General features: G+C 41.1%; 1 protein-coding gene across 2 annotated transcripts; it reads left to right on the forward strand.

Annotated features, from left to right (window-relative positions):
• The first annotated feature begins 1,689 nt into the window (after nucleotides 1-1,689).
• Nucleotides 1,690-13,289, forward strand: LOC118795763 (basigin-like). Of its 2 annotated transcripts, none has more exons than XM_036554478.1 (8): nucleotides 1,690-1,898; nucleotides 8,567-8,732; nucleotides 8,851-8,945; nucleotides 9,159-9,298; nucleotides 10,029-10,302; nucleotides 11,627-11,651; nucleotides 11,733-11,805; nucleotides 12,242-13,289. In XM_036554478.1, the coding sequence occupies exons 1-7, from the start codon at nucleotides 1,835-1,837 to the stop codon at nucleotides 11,791-11,793; spliced, it is 825 nt and encodes a 274-aa protein (XP_036410371.1). In that variant the 5' UTR covers nucleotides 1,690-1,834; the 3' UTR covers nucleotides 11,794-11,805; nucleotides 12,242-13,289. The 2 variants fall into 2 exon arrangements, with proteins under 2 accessions (XP_036410371.1, XP_036410373.1); XM_036554480.1 differs by having other exon boundaries at nucleotides 11,639-11,651.
• Nucleotides 13,290-15,203: the final 1,914 nt, after the last annotated feature.

Raw genomic sequence — 15,203 nt, forward strand, 5'->3', positions numbered from 1 at the left:
CTGTATAATTAGAGATCGAGCATGAGATGCAGTAGGGACAGAAAGTGCGTGTTTTAGGGTCACATATGACAGCCAGTCCCTTTTACTATTATTCTACGACCTTAAATGAAACCAGTTATCTCAATTTATTTATATGTTAGAAGTGTTTAATTGTCCAAAAATGAGCATTTATTTGTTCTTCTCCTGGTTCATGTAGCCAGCCTGAGAAGGGGAAATTCTGTCCGTTCCAAAATCACTTCCCAAAAACGTCCATATTGATTTTGGGTGTTGCAGAGACGAAAGCAAAACTGGGTTAAGGTGGAGTGAGAGTGGGCACGACTCCACTGCCAATCAAGCGCAGAAAACCAGTTTCCACAAACCCACAAGGAGATGGAAGGAGCCATCGATTCCGATGTTTCTGTTGGATGTTACAAATTAGGCAAAACCTACACGGGACCATGATTTATGGAAACAACCTCTGTCAGAAGGCATTTGGAAAATATTCCAGAAGTATGGGGAGAATTCTTCCATTGTGTAAACACACATGAGCTGGCGAATCAAACTCAGCGGGGAGTCAGGAGCGCTTGGCATTGAGGCCTCTGTGTAGTAGTGCCCCCTAATGGACAATGTGAAAACTACAGTGGGAGAAAGAGGAGACTGAACCTGAACACATACCTGAACACGTAAAAACATCTGCCTACCTGACGTCATCGACACGTCCTCATCTGTCGAAGGATCGCTCATTTCGCCACTGATCGGCAAGTTCGCATCTAAATAAAAACCGGAGAGATTCTGAACAGCTAGATATTTATTTATTTATTTATTTTTGTTCCTCAACATTTTACCTCGTTTACGTGTTTGGTTAGATTTCATCCTCTCAGGAGCATAATATCATTGTGATCATCCCTGTGTATGCAGACCAGCATAGTTTGAATACAGCACTTTTACTCCGAGTGGCTTTATTTCTTTTTCAGAGATCTGCTTTTCACATTAAATCCACTATAACACACATTGCTTCGAGTATATCCCCTCGCGGCAATCTTTGTTTAAGAAAACTTTGTTAAATATATTTTTGTTTAACATGAACAATTGATACTGATGGTTTGCAACCTTATCAAGGCTAGCAAACTTCGCTGAATAAGCAAATGTTGCCACCTACTGGGAGAGAAAAGGAGCGAGTTGCAGTGCAAATAAGTTTTCACAAATTTGATTTAAACGGCACACAAACTTTACTGTTGCAATGTACTGCAGAATTGAGACTCTTGCTGCAACGCACTGTAGAATAGAAACTTTATTGTGGAGACTTTTTCTCTTGAAATGTCGTGCTGAACCGAGACTTTACTGCTACAACGCACTGTGGAGCGGAGATTTCATTGCTGAGACACACTGCAAGAACAAGAACATGATATTGATTGCCCGGGGGCACTGGTTAATATTCTTATGCTTTTTGTGATTCGTCAGACTTTCCATATCATTATCTCCCTATTACAGCAGAAAGTCAGCAGACTCGCAGTGGAAGTGACGCTACTTTTCAAAACGCCTCTATCCCACACTTCCAGAAGGCAGCGGAAGCCCACGTTGCGGTTAAATTGCGAAACATCCACGGACGTCGAAAAGAAGAAGCGTTTCCTGTGTACGTGCGCGTTCACGCTGGCCTAGCGCGCGTACAGCACGTAGTCTGCCAAACTAACGCCCATCCGCCCCCGTAGTCTTACGCAGTTGTGTTTGCGAGTGCAGTACTCCCAAACTGGGTTATTTGAATTAGATGTGGATGGTTCATTAAAACGCATTCCTGGGCGACTAATTTTAGTTGGCTGCGTTAAGTGGTATTGAAAGTTAAGAATAAAGCCTAGAAATGGCTTTCTTTTGGCTTTTTGGTGCCCTGCTCGTGTGTCTAAACGGAGTCAGTGCCGAAACAGGTAAGCAAACCTGACTAGCTAAGAAGCCATGTTTTGAAGTGTTTCAATGTTAAAATGTTTCGAGATTGGTTACAGATTGTATGGAATGGTCTTTCTTATGACGATTATCTAGGTAATTGTCCGTAAATGTAGCCAATCGTTCAGTTAGCTAGTCTACATACTGTAGCTACATTAGTTAGCAATCGTTAGCTAGCAGTGCAAAATACTGTCACGCGAGATAAGTTAGCTAACATTAGCTAGTTAGCTGAACCTCCTTGACTGATTTTGAAAGTGGGGCGTATTTGTGCTGTTAAGACGTCGAAGAAGTCCATGTGGTTTTACTGAAATTGGCTTACACCAAAATGAGTATCTTGCAGGCTAGTTAGCTAGATAAAGGAGTTTGGCTAACTAACGTTAGCTTGCGAGCTAACGTTATCGTCCATTTTCTACAGTCAGCTTGTTCTTGGAAATAGTGGTAAGTTAGTTAATTATTTTAATGATTGGTGTGGACGGTCGGTTATCCATCTTCCACTGGCCAGTTAGCCATCTACCTGGCTTCTTCCGGTAGGCAGTTTCATAGGCAAGATTCTTTTGTTTAAAAATTATTCGGGTTCACTTGCGCTGATTTTACGTAAAATTAGATGACGACGGATAAGTTGCACAACATCGTTGTAAGACTGATTTCAAAAATTCCAAACTGTCTTGACGATAAAATCCCCCAGATACTTAAGGTAAAGCTCATCGCGGTTTTCCTTGGACCCCCCTCAAGAAAAAAGATAAAGCTGCCAGATAAAGATTGGCAGCTAACTGTTTCCTTCAGTTAAAGTAGTCGTCAAGGAAACCCTGTTTCTGCCCAGGAATGTGTCCATCTTGCTATTGTTTCTCAAAATTCCTGTTTTTAAGTTGACCACGAGGGCAGGACGATTCCGTAACAATTCATTAACTGTCTGTATGTCGTTTGGAATAGTACACATCCAGGAAACATTTATGTACTGTCGTTCATACCCCCTTATATGCACCTGCTGCATTGATTTTGTAGGTCTTATGATAGTTTTATGGAAGGATGTGTTGTAGTTTTCTTTTAGGTATGCTGTAAGATAAAGTAACTGTACTTATGTCCATTGCACACGTGCATTGGCGCACATACACGCTGTCTTATTGAGACTTACGCATGTTCGAACGTGGTCAGTTGTGTCATATGAATACTTACTTCGGAGCGTCTCTCAAGCGAATAGATGCAAATGTATTTTATTCTATGGATCTGTACATTACACTGTCACAGCTCCTGGCCTATTAAATGCCATGTCGTAGGAATTTATGAATGTCTATACCCCACTGACCACAACAGGAAATGTCATAGGGCAACATTTCTCTTACCCTTCAACCAAAACCCCGGGCAGTCTGGCAGTTGTCATAAGAACATCATTTAGCACTTTGGCAGGAATTTTGTGTGCTCCAGAAAGGGCCGCTTAGTTTAGTCGTGTAGTCATATGCAGCGTGTTACATGAAGAAGTAAAGTCAGGAGACACATGCTTTATGTGTAAGTGTAACGCTATAGCAGATGGACACCCAGTCAGTGCAGAGTGTCACCTGACCAGTGCTTTACCCATATGATCTGTGGACCAAATTTCATGCCTCTTGGAGCCTTTGTGCCCCTTTGGAAACTGTGGAAGAGGACGTAGCATTTGGCCTTTACTCAGTGAACCCTTGAGTGGCCTTTCAGTGTGACACAGGAGTTATTCAAAGCCTCCACACACAGCCCCACAGCTGGGCCCTCCCGGTAATGGCAGCGGCACATTCAGGAGCCAAACAAGATTTCCCAGGAGCTCAGGGGTGTTTGGCTGGCAGCTGAGCAGTAGATAACAAACCCATTTCTCTTTCTCTCCCCTAGCCTTTCTCTACTGCTCTTTCAGTGTTCTTGCAAAAAATGTAGTGAATGTCCACTCCTGTCATTGGTCCAGTATGCACACACCCATGTGAAGGCTATTCATGAAGAGATGGGGAAAGTTCCATTTTGAATAGTATATTCAAATATCCTTTTTTTCCTTCATCACTCACTTCACTGCTACACTGATATGGTTTTGTTAGCATACTATAAATCAAGTTAAAATCATTTTATGTTGGAGAGTTTGCTGTTAAGATTCATTACATTTACATGCGCATGACCAAGTTTGGTCACATGTAGTGCTGTGTGCTATTCTTGTAAAACAGTGGTTGCAATTTTCAGCTTAGGATAATGGGGAAATAATAGAGTAAATATGTCAACATTACAGTATTAAGCTATAATTACCTGGACCTCCCCAGAGAGTGTGTATTGTTACACAGAAACAAAGCAAAGCAATACTTGCACTGAAATGAAGGGTGTCAGAGCTGCACAGAGCCACAGGATTAAATCTTACTCATTCTAGATGTCCTTTCTTGAGTCAGTAAATTAATCAGTTACATTCATACAGGCACTAAAAGGTAGCAAATGAGGCATCTACCATTTCTTGGCATATGTTAAAGGCTTCAGGCTTGTTTCTTATTTGATATTCAAAAGGAAAATGTCTTCATGCATCAGATGTTCTTATTCAGCAGTTTCAGCATTAACTAGCCCTTTCTTTAGCTTTATAGTTAATCTTTGTAACAGGTGTTTTGACAGTATTTGTTTTAATGTGTTGCTGCCTTGTAACTTGGTGACCTTAAGCTCTGGTTAAAATTAACAGTGCTTTTTAACAAGTAAACAAGTGTCTCTTTCGTTGAGGTTTGCCTTTAATGTTAACATGCCCTGGAATTCTGTGTAGTTTATTAACCTAGCAAAATCAACCTCTGCTTCAAGCTAAAGTCATACAGTAATGAAACTACTTGTACTTATTCCCAGGAATTGTTAAATATTGCATCCAATCGTCACTGGGGTTCTCTTGTCATGTATTGTAGGGGAGGAGAGCCAGCATATCTAGACTTTGCTCTTTTGAATTGCCTCTGTTGTTGTAGCCAGCCAAGTTAGTTTATCTTGGCAGCTCACTGTCACATAAAATGCTGGCTATTGAAATGTCATTAATCATTTGCGTTGCATTAACTCAAACCACCATCCTCATACGTTACGTTAAGTGCGTTGTGTTAAGTGAATTCCTAGCTTAGGCTTTTGTACAAGCTGATTGTATTCTCTGTGTATCGCAGGGAGGCAGCCGTGAAGCCAGCTAAGCACATGCGAGCACTTTCTAATTAAAGCTCACATGATTGTTTACCCGCCAAGGTTCTGCGTTCTCAAACAGAAATAACTACAAAACAGTCCGGTCTTACAGGCTCTCTCCCTGTGTTGCATTTATATGTGACCACGCCCTGCAGGCACATCCAAATCTAGACAGCTCCTAAGGGTAGGCAGTTAGAGTGAAAAATACCACATTCCCTTCCATTTTAATTGATGTACACAAATTGCTATTTTGAACTATCGGCTCAGTTTGAACCGAATTTTAGCACTCTCTGCACATTTGAATGTCTAATTCCAACACTTCATTTAATTTGTACCCTTCAGTTGCTCATTTAGATTGGGGTTTCATTTATTAGCCTGTATGTATGCAAATATGTGTGCAATTTAAGAGATTGTTGGCTCCCATTAGAAAATTAGGGGTTCAGATGACTTCAGGGTCAGGGTTTCACAAAAATAATCTCATGGTACTTATTTGTAGTGATGGAGAGTGAGGTTTCATGAGACCGGAATTGGGGGGGGGCTGTCAATGACACTCAGTGGAAACAGCCAGTGAGAAGCCATGTTTTGAAATATTTTGAATTTTTTTAATTCTAAGATTGTGTGTTCCAGTGAGCTGATGTATTGTTGGTTTGGCCTCTTTGGTTTGGTGGTGTGACTCTTGCATTGCTCTCCCTTCAAGAGCATATTAATATCTTCATGTTTCTGACGTTCTCAGCAAACTTGGAGTGGAGAGCTGGAAAAATATGAAAATATAATACAGGCTGGTGTTTTACGACATAAACTGGCACACCTAAGTGGAAGAGGAGGAGATGGGAAGTTTCAACGCTTGCTACATCAGTTATGAGAATGTGTTAATCGAGGACAGCTCTTTACCGTGAAGCAAGCCAAACCCACTGACAGTTTTCACTTCTGCATTCTAAGATATTAGTCATCTTGCTTGGGTGTGATGACGAACAGACAGAAGAATTTTTTTCCCCCAGCCTTCTCCCTTTGCATTAAATGCATCACAATTTGTCATTTCTTTAGTTGCGTGTGAATTTCCCCAAAACACTCACGGGGCTGAATGTATTTGGTCGGCATACTATACGTTTCATTCTGCCCACCTATATGGACCTATAAAATTGTTTTTTCTGAATGCTTTCTGCAAAATATTTCTTTCTGTGGCATTGCATGTTTGGACTGTGTTAATGTTCACTGAAGTTGTCTTTGAAATCTGTAGCCTTTCGAAGCTGTGCTTTTCTCATTGTATTGGTTTAACATTCTTCTTTCTTCTTTTTCCTTTCCTCTCTTTGTTCTGCTTGCATTTACACTGATTGTTACAGGGGTGTTACATGTTACATGTTACAGGGGTCTTCCCACAATTTTTGAGTAATGTGGTGCGCCTGCATATGTTGTTATTACATCCATCAATCACTGTTATTCGCTGTTTTACATCAGAAAATAATATCTGACCAATCCTAAAATGCTCACGGGGACAAATGACACATAAGTGGGGTTGGGGAATCAAGGCGCTGACTCGATAGCACGCTGGAGAAAGGAAGTGGCTCGTGACGGACCGTCTTTGTCAGTTTTGGTTTTTTTTGGATTATATTAACTTAATTATATTAAGAACTGAAAAAGAATCAGCGGAGCATCACTTAAAAAAGCTGGTTTGACAGTGCAGCACCATTGGTCTTCAGTGGGACCCCTGTATTTTTATTCATTATGGGAATCCTTGAACCCCACACAAGATTGCACCCCCTCCCCTCCCCCAAACACCTTCATCTGTCCCGAATGGGGCTGACAGAGGAAGATGTGGAGCAGCCTGAAGACAGAGGGGGTCGTCTGGATGGAGGTGGATGGACCGGCTCCTCTGTAATGGCACATGCATCTGCACTGGGGCTTATATGACTGCCGGGGTGTCTAACATTACCGTCTTCGAATGTGAGTGGTGGGGACAGGTGCTTTTTTAAAGAACAGCCTCCTTGCCCCTGTGAGAGACATTCCTACAGTGCCTCCCTGCTGTCCTGTCCCACCCCCACCCCCTGATAGTAGCATATAAGCACCGAAAGCTTGCCACGAATTGTCCACAGGCAGGGTGTAAACGTGTGTGGTAGGGTCAGAAATGCTGGGCATGCGTTTCTGCTTTTTTTTAGTTGAGGTAATTTATATGGCTCAAGTTGTCTAACCTTTATTTAGATGAGATGGCGTCTTCTCTTAGGTGTTGAGTTGTGGACCTTGGACATTTGGTTTTGTTCCTGATTTGTGTACTTAGCCTCCTGTTCCCACCTTGGCTTTCCCCTCGATGTTCTTGTCCAAGACCCAGCAGCACTGGCACAATTAAGACTAATTTACTCATGCAGAGATTTATATCACCACTGATCCTTTTACAATCTACAGTCTTCTTTGAAAATGGGTCAGAACCGTAATTAGTTTGATTTAATGTATACATCCAGTCAGCTTCGGTCTTTTGTGCATACATTGAAAATTGTGCTCATGATTAGTTGGATAGATGGCAGAGTTAGTGTCTAGCTGCAGAGCACAGAGCGCTTTCCCCTTTTTAATTCGTCATACAGTCACATAGCCATTGCGAACTCTGCTGTGGTCTCTGGTGTTAAGTTGCATGTGGTGTATTTTTTAATTGATTATGTAGTATAATTGAGCTTTTTTTTTCTTTTTTTAATTGACGAATTCCTGGAATAGTTTTTGTATATATACCTGAATATATTCTGTATATCCTTGTTCGGTGCTGCCCATTCCTCTGTTCAGCCAGCCAGATGAACCCTTCTTGTTTGGTCCCTGCAGGTCCCTGCTACTCTTCTGTTTGTTCCAGGCTTCTCTTTTCCCTAGTATCTCCTTTTAGCTTAGCAGCGTAGCCTTCCTGTGACCGATCCACAGTGACTCTCAAACTGCTCCATACTCCCGGAGCTGTGGTCAGGAGGACCAACGCTTTATCACCCTCAGCTGCTGATCCATTAATGGGCAAATAGAGTTATGGATAATATGCCACAAGAGATGCAGACCCATTTGAATTTGAGAAAGTGAAAGTGGTTTACCACCATACCAATGGGGTAAATCCCATTAGACACAACAGAATCTTGATAAAAATGGTAAAATTTTGGCCAAAGGCCTTCATCAGTCTAATCTTACTGGCATTTAGCAGACACTGTTACCCAGAACGGCTTACATATGTTAGTTTTTTTTTTTTTTTTTTTTACATATTACCCATGTAAATAGCTGGATGTTTACTGAGGCAATTCTGGGTTAAGTACCTTGCCCAAGGGTACAACAGCAGTGCTCCAGTGAGGAATCGAACTGGCAACCTTTCTTTTATGATTCTTGCTCCTTACCGCAATGCTACTCTGCCGCAGTCTATAAAACTAAAATTTGTGTTATGTTTTTCAAGGTTTACCCATTACTCTAGGATGGTCAGGCAAAAACAAGTTTGAGAACCACTGGCATGCTGTGTATTGGAGCTCTTTTGTCCTGGTGGTGATTGTCTGTGTCTGATTGAATACAGATGTGGTCATTGCTCACCCCTCTGCGGTCATCAATGAGTCCTCTGCCGTTCTCACGTGTAACCTCACCAACCCAACGTTTGAAGTCAAGAAGCACTACTGGGCCAAGAACGGAAAAGCGATTGAAAACACCAAGGAGGACTCTTCAGCCACAGTCATTGAGCTCACGTAAGGGCTTTGCTTTTTAAGGGTATAATGTTGCGGAAGTGTTGTTATTGTGTTGGGTAGTTGGGGGTTCTTCTCTTTATAGTTTAATGTTCTCAGCTTTCCTTTTTCTTTTAATTAGGTTGGAGAAAATTGAACCCATCACTGGGGGCCTCTATGACTGTGTCTTTGTTAAAGAAGACGGGTCTGAAGTTAAAAATACTGTGGAAGTAAAAAGTAAGTACTGTTTTGTTACCCCCACAAAAAGAAAAAGCTCTATGTCTAATGCTTGTAATAAATGTATGTGTAACAGGAAGAATGTAATGCCGTATTTGTTGACGGGGTAATATTTTTTGTAACAAGGCAGTAAACTTGTGACTACTCGTTTATTTTCCATCAAATTCAGAGAAACGCACAGACTGGTCACCATGTAACACTATCTGCTTGTAGCTTCTCCTCATGTTTATACATACAAACACTCCGAGCATGGCAACGAGGGGGACAAAGGAGTGCTTTCATGTGGAAGCCACGGCTACCCGCTCCCGATTGACTGGAAATGGTTCAAGATGAGTGAAGACGGCACAAAAGTGGTAAGGAAATTTAAGTCCTGTGACTCGACCTGAACCCGACGGGACCCAAACAAACATGTTGGGCTCGAGTCAGTTCCAGCTTAAATCGTTCAGTTTAGGTTGGATCAGGCTGAGTGTTGCTGCTGTCTAATACCTGGACTAAAATATCATTTTGAATGAATAGCATGCACAGAAAGGATTTAATACTTTTTTAATTATATCAGCCTCAAATGGAAGAATGATGTATTCAGTTACCTGTAAACACTCTCTCTTTTCTCAAAAAGGAATAAGGGTGAAGTTGTCTTCAGGCTGGGTGCAGTTTGGGTTTTAAAGTGCGCGGGTCGGTTCAGGCTCAGATCGCAGTTTTGGTTTAATGTTTTGTCCTACATTTCAGAGTATGGTAAATTCTGGGTTATTTGGTACATTCTCCACTCAATGCAGTTTCGTCTTGATTTCGTATTAAGGTGCCAACAATCCTACAATTTCTAGAGATCTCGGATTAGTTCTAACAAGCGTGCTACTTAGTCCTTTGAGTACCTAAGTGTTACATTTTTACTTAGGTAAAAAGCCTCTGAAAGTTATGGAAAATATTGTCTAAATAAAAAGTAATGGACTAAGAAGCAAAACATAGTAGTTCAGGATTAGTGCAAAACCTCCCAGAATTTTTCCCCTCAAGATGAGCTCTAGGCTTTGAGTCCTGTACTGATTTAAAACATTTTCATTTTCTTTTCCCTGCCTCTATAAATCTTAGGCTATCCTCAATGGCACCGATAAATACGACATCCAGAGCACTCCAGAGAAGACAACTCTATACATCCTGGACCTGGACATCGAGAAGGACGTGGGTCACTACAGGTGCTTGGGAGAGAACGGCTTTGGCGTCGCGGACAAAGAGATCCAGCTGCGTGTGCGCAGTCGGCTGGCCGCCCTCTGGCCTTTCCTGGGCATCGTGGTGGAAGTCATCATCCTCATCGCCATCATCTTCATCTACGAGAAGAGGAGAAAGCCAGACGAGATCAACGACGGTAGGGGGCCCACCTGACGTTCAGCTGAACACAGGCACATAGCGACAGTTTATTCTGTTTAACCTGGTGATAATGAATTAGCAGGGGAGGCACACAATGTTCTAGATGGACATCTGACAGATTTCTACATTATTCAAACCTTTATAACCAACAGATGAATGTAAGGGCTAGGGTTTGGGTCATGACTAATATGAATAAGTATGTTTTGTTCCTCCACCAAAAATAATGTGCTCCTTTATAGTGGGAAGTTATTAAAGTGTCACACACATGTTGTACGTTGCCCTTATCATTTTAACATGAGTAGTTCTGTTCTGTTGACAGTAGTGTGAGTGCAGATTTTTTTTCACACTTATTTCTTTGTTTGCTGCGGCTTATTTTTCTTTACGTTTCGGTAAGTGATCAAAACTGCATGTCAGACTGGAGTGGGTTTTTTTCTCTTAAATGAAAAGGAGTCATTTTACTGTTTGTATTTCAATGCCCTGCTCTCATAGACAAACTATGAATGTCCTCAAGGGGTCCCTCTTTCACTGGTTTGGAACTCGGGCTTGGGAAGCCAGCTCAGCTTTGGGCAACATATTTTGAAGTCTGTCAACAATATCCTCCTCTCACGCTGACTTATTTCTGCTTTACCAGTGAAAGATTCTATGTGTAGTCTGACATGAGTCTGTGTAGCTGTACACATTCCGTGCTTTAAGTTTAGCCAGGGTTATTTAAGTAAAGCCTGTCTTGCATGCAAAGCTGCATCAAAGAATAACATTGATGCATGATGGTGATTGTTTCTGTCTTAACTGGGGTGTCTCTTATCTCTCCGTGGTCCTATGGGGCACATTGGAAAAGCTCTTTTAACAATCCTGTTGTCTTGTCCTTACATTGACGCTTAAGCCAAGGGCTCGTGCTTGAGTGTGTTTCCTCATTGGCGTTTTTACTGTGTATTTAAATACTTAAAATATGCTGATTATACATCTATGTGTAAGTGTTTTGAACACAGTTTTGACAACATTAGGAAAAATGGCTAATTCACTGTAGTGATTTTCAGAAGAAGTTAAGACGCAGAGTGGAGTACAGACTAGCTGATCAGAGCTGGAGTGTTGAAATGGAGACCATGTAGATGAACAGTTATGCTCTGATCACACTGCATGTTGCTCACACACAATGTTGTGCAGACACTCTTGGTTCTCTTTAGGAACATGTTTTATCATAGCATTGGATCTGTCACATTTCATCTAATTTAATGTGTTGTTTGATGAAACAGTTTATTATTGCACCAATTTTAGGTTTTAAACTTGATCTTTTTTTCCCCCCATGCCCCATCGCTGTCTCAAAGATGATGATTCAGGAGCTGCACCCCTGTAAGTAAATTACTTTTTCGCAGCAATTATATTCTTATTTCTTGAATTCATAGACTAACGTTGGATCGTTGTCTCTTTCAGGAAAAACGATTCTGCCACCAACCACAAAGACAAAAATGTTCGGCAGAGGAACTCCAATTGAGAGAGAGAGACGGTAGGTATTTACCTCATTGAGAAACTGGTCATGGATTCAGTGGAGTTTTTCACCATAGCTCACATTTATCCTGCTTTCAATGCGTAGCAATCACTTAAATGATTCAGGTTTCTCTACACTATTCAGGCAGATAAAAAAGAAAGGCTTTTTCATCTTTTTGGCTGTCTTTGTTTTCATGTTGTACCCTGGAGCAAAGTGCTTCATGTGTGTTGTTTCTGTAATATTCAGCTGGACGTGTGGACGATATTATGAGGAGAAAAAACTTCCATACGTCAGCTATGTAATATGCCATAGGCATGTACAAAAACAAGTGCACAATGTAATGTAATCAGCTTTTGTGGGTTAAGTGAATGTTTAAAGCTGCGTGTGCAAAGAGCTAACTAGTACTAAAGTTTCTCTCTCTTTCTGTCTCTCTCTCCCCTTCCCTCCCCGTCAGGTAACCTGATTACTGTCCCAGATAGCTGAGTGGTGCATTGATCAGTCCAGTGTACCCAATACTTATTTTTTTGGCTTGTGGGTACATTTTTCCTGCTGAGACTGAAGGGTTTTCGTACCTTCAGTTTGCTTCTCACTGTCTCTCCTTTGTGGACGTGGCTCCTCAAGCGGTCAGGAATGTGGTGGACCGAAGTGAAGTCTGTTTGGCAAGAGATGCATGGTCCTCTTGTTGCCTTTTTGAAATTAGTGAGTTCGTGTTGAAATGTTTCATTTTATCCTGTTTGTTTGAGAATGCTGGAGGGGCTGTTACACGGCTTTGCTGTTTTCTTCCTGGTCTCTTTGTCATCCCCCATGGTTTCTGTCCACGCCTCTATCACTGCCGACCCCACAGTCTAGTCTTTGAACCCGGGAATGCCGTTTAAATGTCTCTTACTGGCAGAACGCATTTCATGACTGGATTCAAAGGCTGTGAACCGGCCAAAACGCCTTAGGGACTTAAAAGCTTAGGCACTGCCAGTTTGCCTTTCTGCAGGTCTGTTTATTAATGATAGCATTTTTATTTCAGTGTATTTTGAGATGAAATACATCACCCATGATAATGCCTACATTAATAGACATATTTTTTGTACATAATAACTCTATGGTGACTGTTGGAGGAGGGGACAGTCATTACATTAATATTTTTGGGTAGCTGTCACTGCTTTTGTGTAATTTAGGAAATAACTCATGAGAAAATATTCTGAAATTTGTGTCATATCAACTTCTTTCTATGCTTCTAGTGCCGTAATTTAATATATTTCCTGATCCTGATAGTAGGACCAAGCGTAAAACAAATTTGACCTTTTTTTCACCTTTTTTTGTAGAGTCCAGGGGTTGTAGATAAACTAGATGAAAGGAGTTTTTAATTGAAATTAAAAAATAAAAATGTGGTGGTGTATTGTTGCAGGAAAGCCAATAAACAGTGTCTCAGTTGTGTAAGAGTTAAGTTAAATTTAGGGGAAAACAAAGGTTGTTGGGCATCCTTGGTGTTCACGTTTTAGACATCATTTGAAGCCATTTTTTTTTTTAATTTAATGAAGCACGTGCTAAATCTTGAGACTAAACCATGTAATAATACAATTTTACAATTGTATACTGGGTTACTTTGCCTGATGTTTTAAACAAGAAGGCTAACTGCCATGTAACACCTTGCACTATGATAATAAAGGTCTTTCTGATTGGACATGTGTGGTCTCGTCTCTTACACGCCTGCCATGCCAGAGGTCATCCTGTGACAATTTATATGCAGTGGCCCGGATTGTCTCATTGTGCCTCCACTCCAGAATTTGACAAGTCACGTGCTTGTAGGGTGGTTCTGTGCCCAGTAGAAGGTGCAAGCTTGCAAAAATAGCATCAAACTGGTCAAACATGCAGAAAGGAAAAGGTGGTATGGAAAGACCATAAACACCGTACACATCATCATTAAAATGCACTGGGACGGCAATGCTGTGGAAGGTGCAATCACTATCACTGTGATTGTAAGTGCATAGTCCAGTCTCACCACAAAAGTATGCATAGCAATACATAAAATGTAAATGTAAATGTAAATAAAACAGAAGCAAGTTGAAGTGGAGTTTTCTTCCTCAAACTGGAACTGGATTAATGCTAAGTATGTGCTTAAATTTTCTCCAGTTGCTTTACATACTGTGACCAAGAGCTGTGAAGGTAGATAGACTGCATAACATTAAAGCACCTAACCTCCACCAGTAAATGTTTCAAACATTCCAGGTATTCCATGCTGATGTGGTGTAAGGCTTTGAGAAGCCAGACTTTTTTTTTTGTCATTGATAAGGTCTCAAAGTCCTTATTTCCAGTGGTCAAAGTCCAAAGTGGAGTTGTCCGTTATGGTGTGTTAGGAATAAATTGTGTATGTGTCTATACAATGGTAGTTGTCAATGTTGATACTGCCTGTGAAGGAGAGCCTTCACCACTTCTTCCTTCAATTTCTAAGGCAAGCAGCTTATTGGCTAACAAGCCACACCTGAGTAATTGAAGTGGATTAAATACAGGTGTGGCTGGAGATCAGGGAGACGGCTCTCTTTGTCCCTGTTGGTGGGTTGCATAGGTTGGTTTCTGTGTTTGGATTTTAAAATAAATTATTGGTTTTTAACCTTTTCTTTTTGGCTCATTGATGAGAGAAGTGGCTTCTCTCAGCTTCTCCACACAGCCTGTGATGTTTCCTTTGCTTTTTCCTCAAAGTTTTTGCATTCTTGTGTTTCAGCTACTCTTGGAAAGGTGATGTTCTGTAATCAGAAATCACTGAAAGCTTGCTTTTGCATTTTGTGCAATTGCCAGTTTCTGCATAGTTGCAGCAACATTCAAAATACTCAGTTACCAGAATACAACATACAGATGGAGCAAAGGAGAGCTACTGTAGCAGCTGTTGCTATTTGGCTTCAGGTAAAACCTTATTAAAACTTAAAACTACCTTGTCTATCCCCCTGAGCACTTGAGAAATGTAAGATTGGTGTAAAGCATTGCACCATCTGTATGAAGACACTGCCCAAGGGCTTCTGACTAAGGAAGTGAGCAGGAAGTCAAGCCAGCTCCACTTTCACATTCAGGAAACCCCACAACAGGTTTCCTGTTTCATAAAGGTACAGGCTGTGATTCAGACATGTAAACAAGTTTCATTTTAAGCTTTTAAAAAAGTGCAGGTATCCTAATTTCTCAAATTCATTTTACTCAGACAATTGTTACAGTGGGGCACAAATGTTTATACAACTTATAAAGCACTAAGGTACCGGTATGAATTCATACATATAAGATGGCACCCTTTTAACAGTGAACCGTTGTGTAAATGGTAAATCGATTTGCTGAATGTTCTCATCTACATACCAGGTTTGGATCGGAATGCTTGAATTGTATGTGAACTGAACTGAGTTATTCCCCTTCTCAACTCCCTCACCCTCCTCTAAGAATAT

This window comes from Megalops cyprinoides, chromosome 20, assembly GCF_013368585.1.
Source record: "Megalops cyprinoides isolate fMegCyp1 chromosome 20, fMegCyp1.pri, whole genome shotgun sequence".
NCBI lineage: Eukaryota > Metazoa > Chordata > Actinopteri > Elopiformes > Megalopidae > Megalops > Megalops cyprinoides.

Excerpts from the sequence above, each read along its gene's own strand:
- LOC118795763 (XM_036554478.1), top strand. The coding sequence starts at position 1,835 with ATGGCTTTCTTTTGGCTTTTTGGTGCCCTGCTCGTGTGTCTAAACGGA. Across the intron at positions 8,733-8,850 it reads GCCACAGTCATTGAGCTCAC|GTTGGAGAAAATTGAACCCA; the intron begins GTAAGGGCTTTG and ends TCTTTTAATTAG. Across the intron at positions 9,299-10,028 it reads GTGAAGACGGCACAAAAGTG|GCTATCCTCAATGGCACCGA; the intron begins GTAAGGAAATTT and ends TATAAATCTTAG.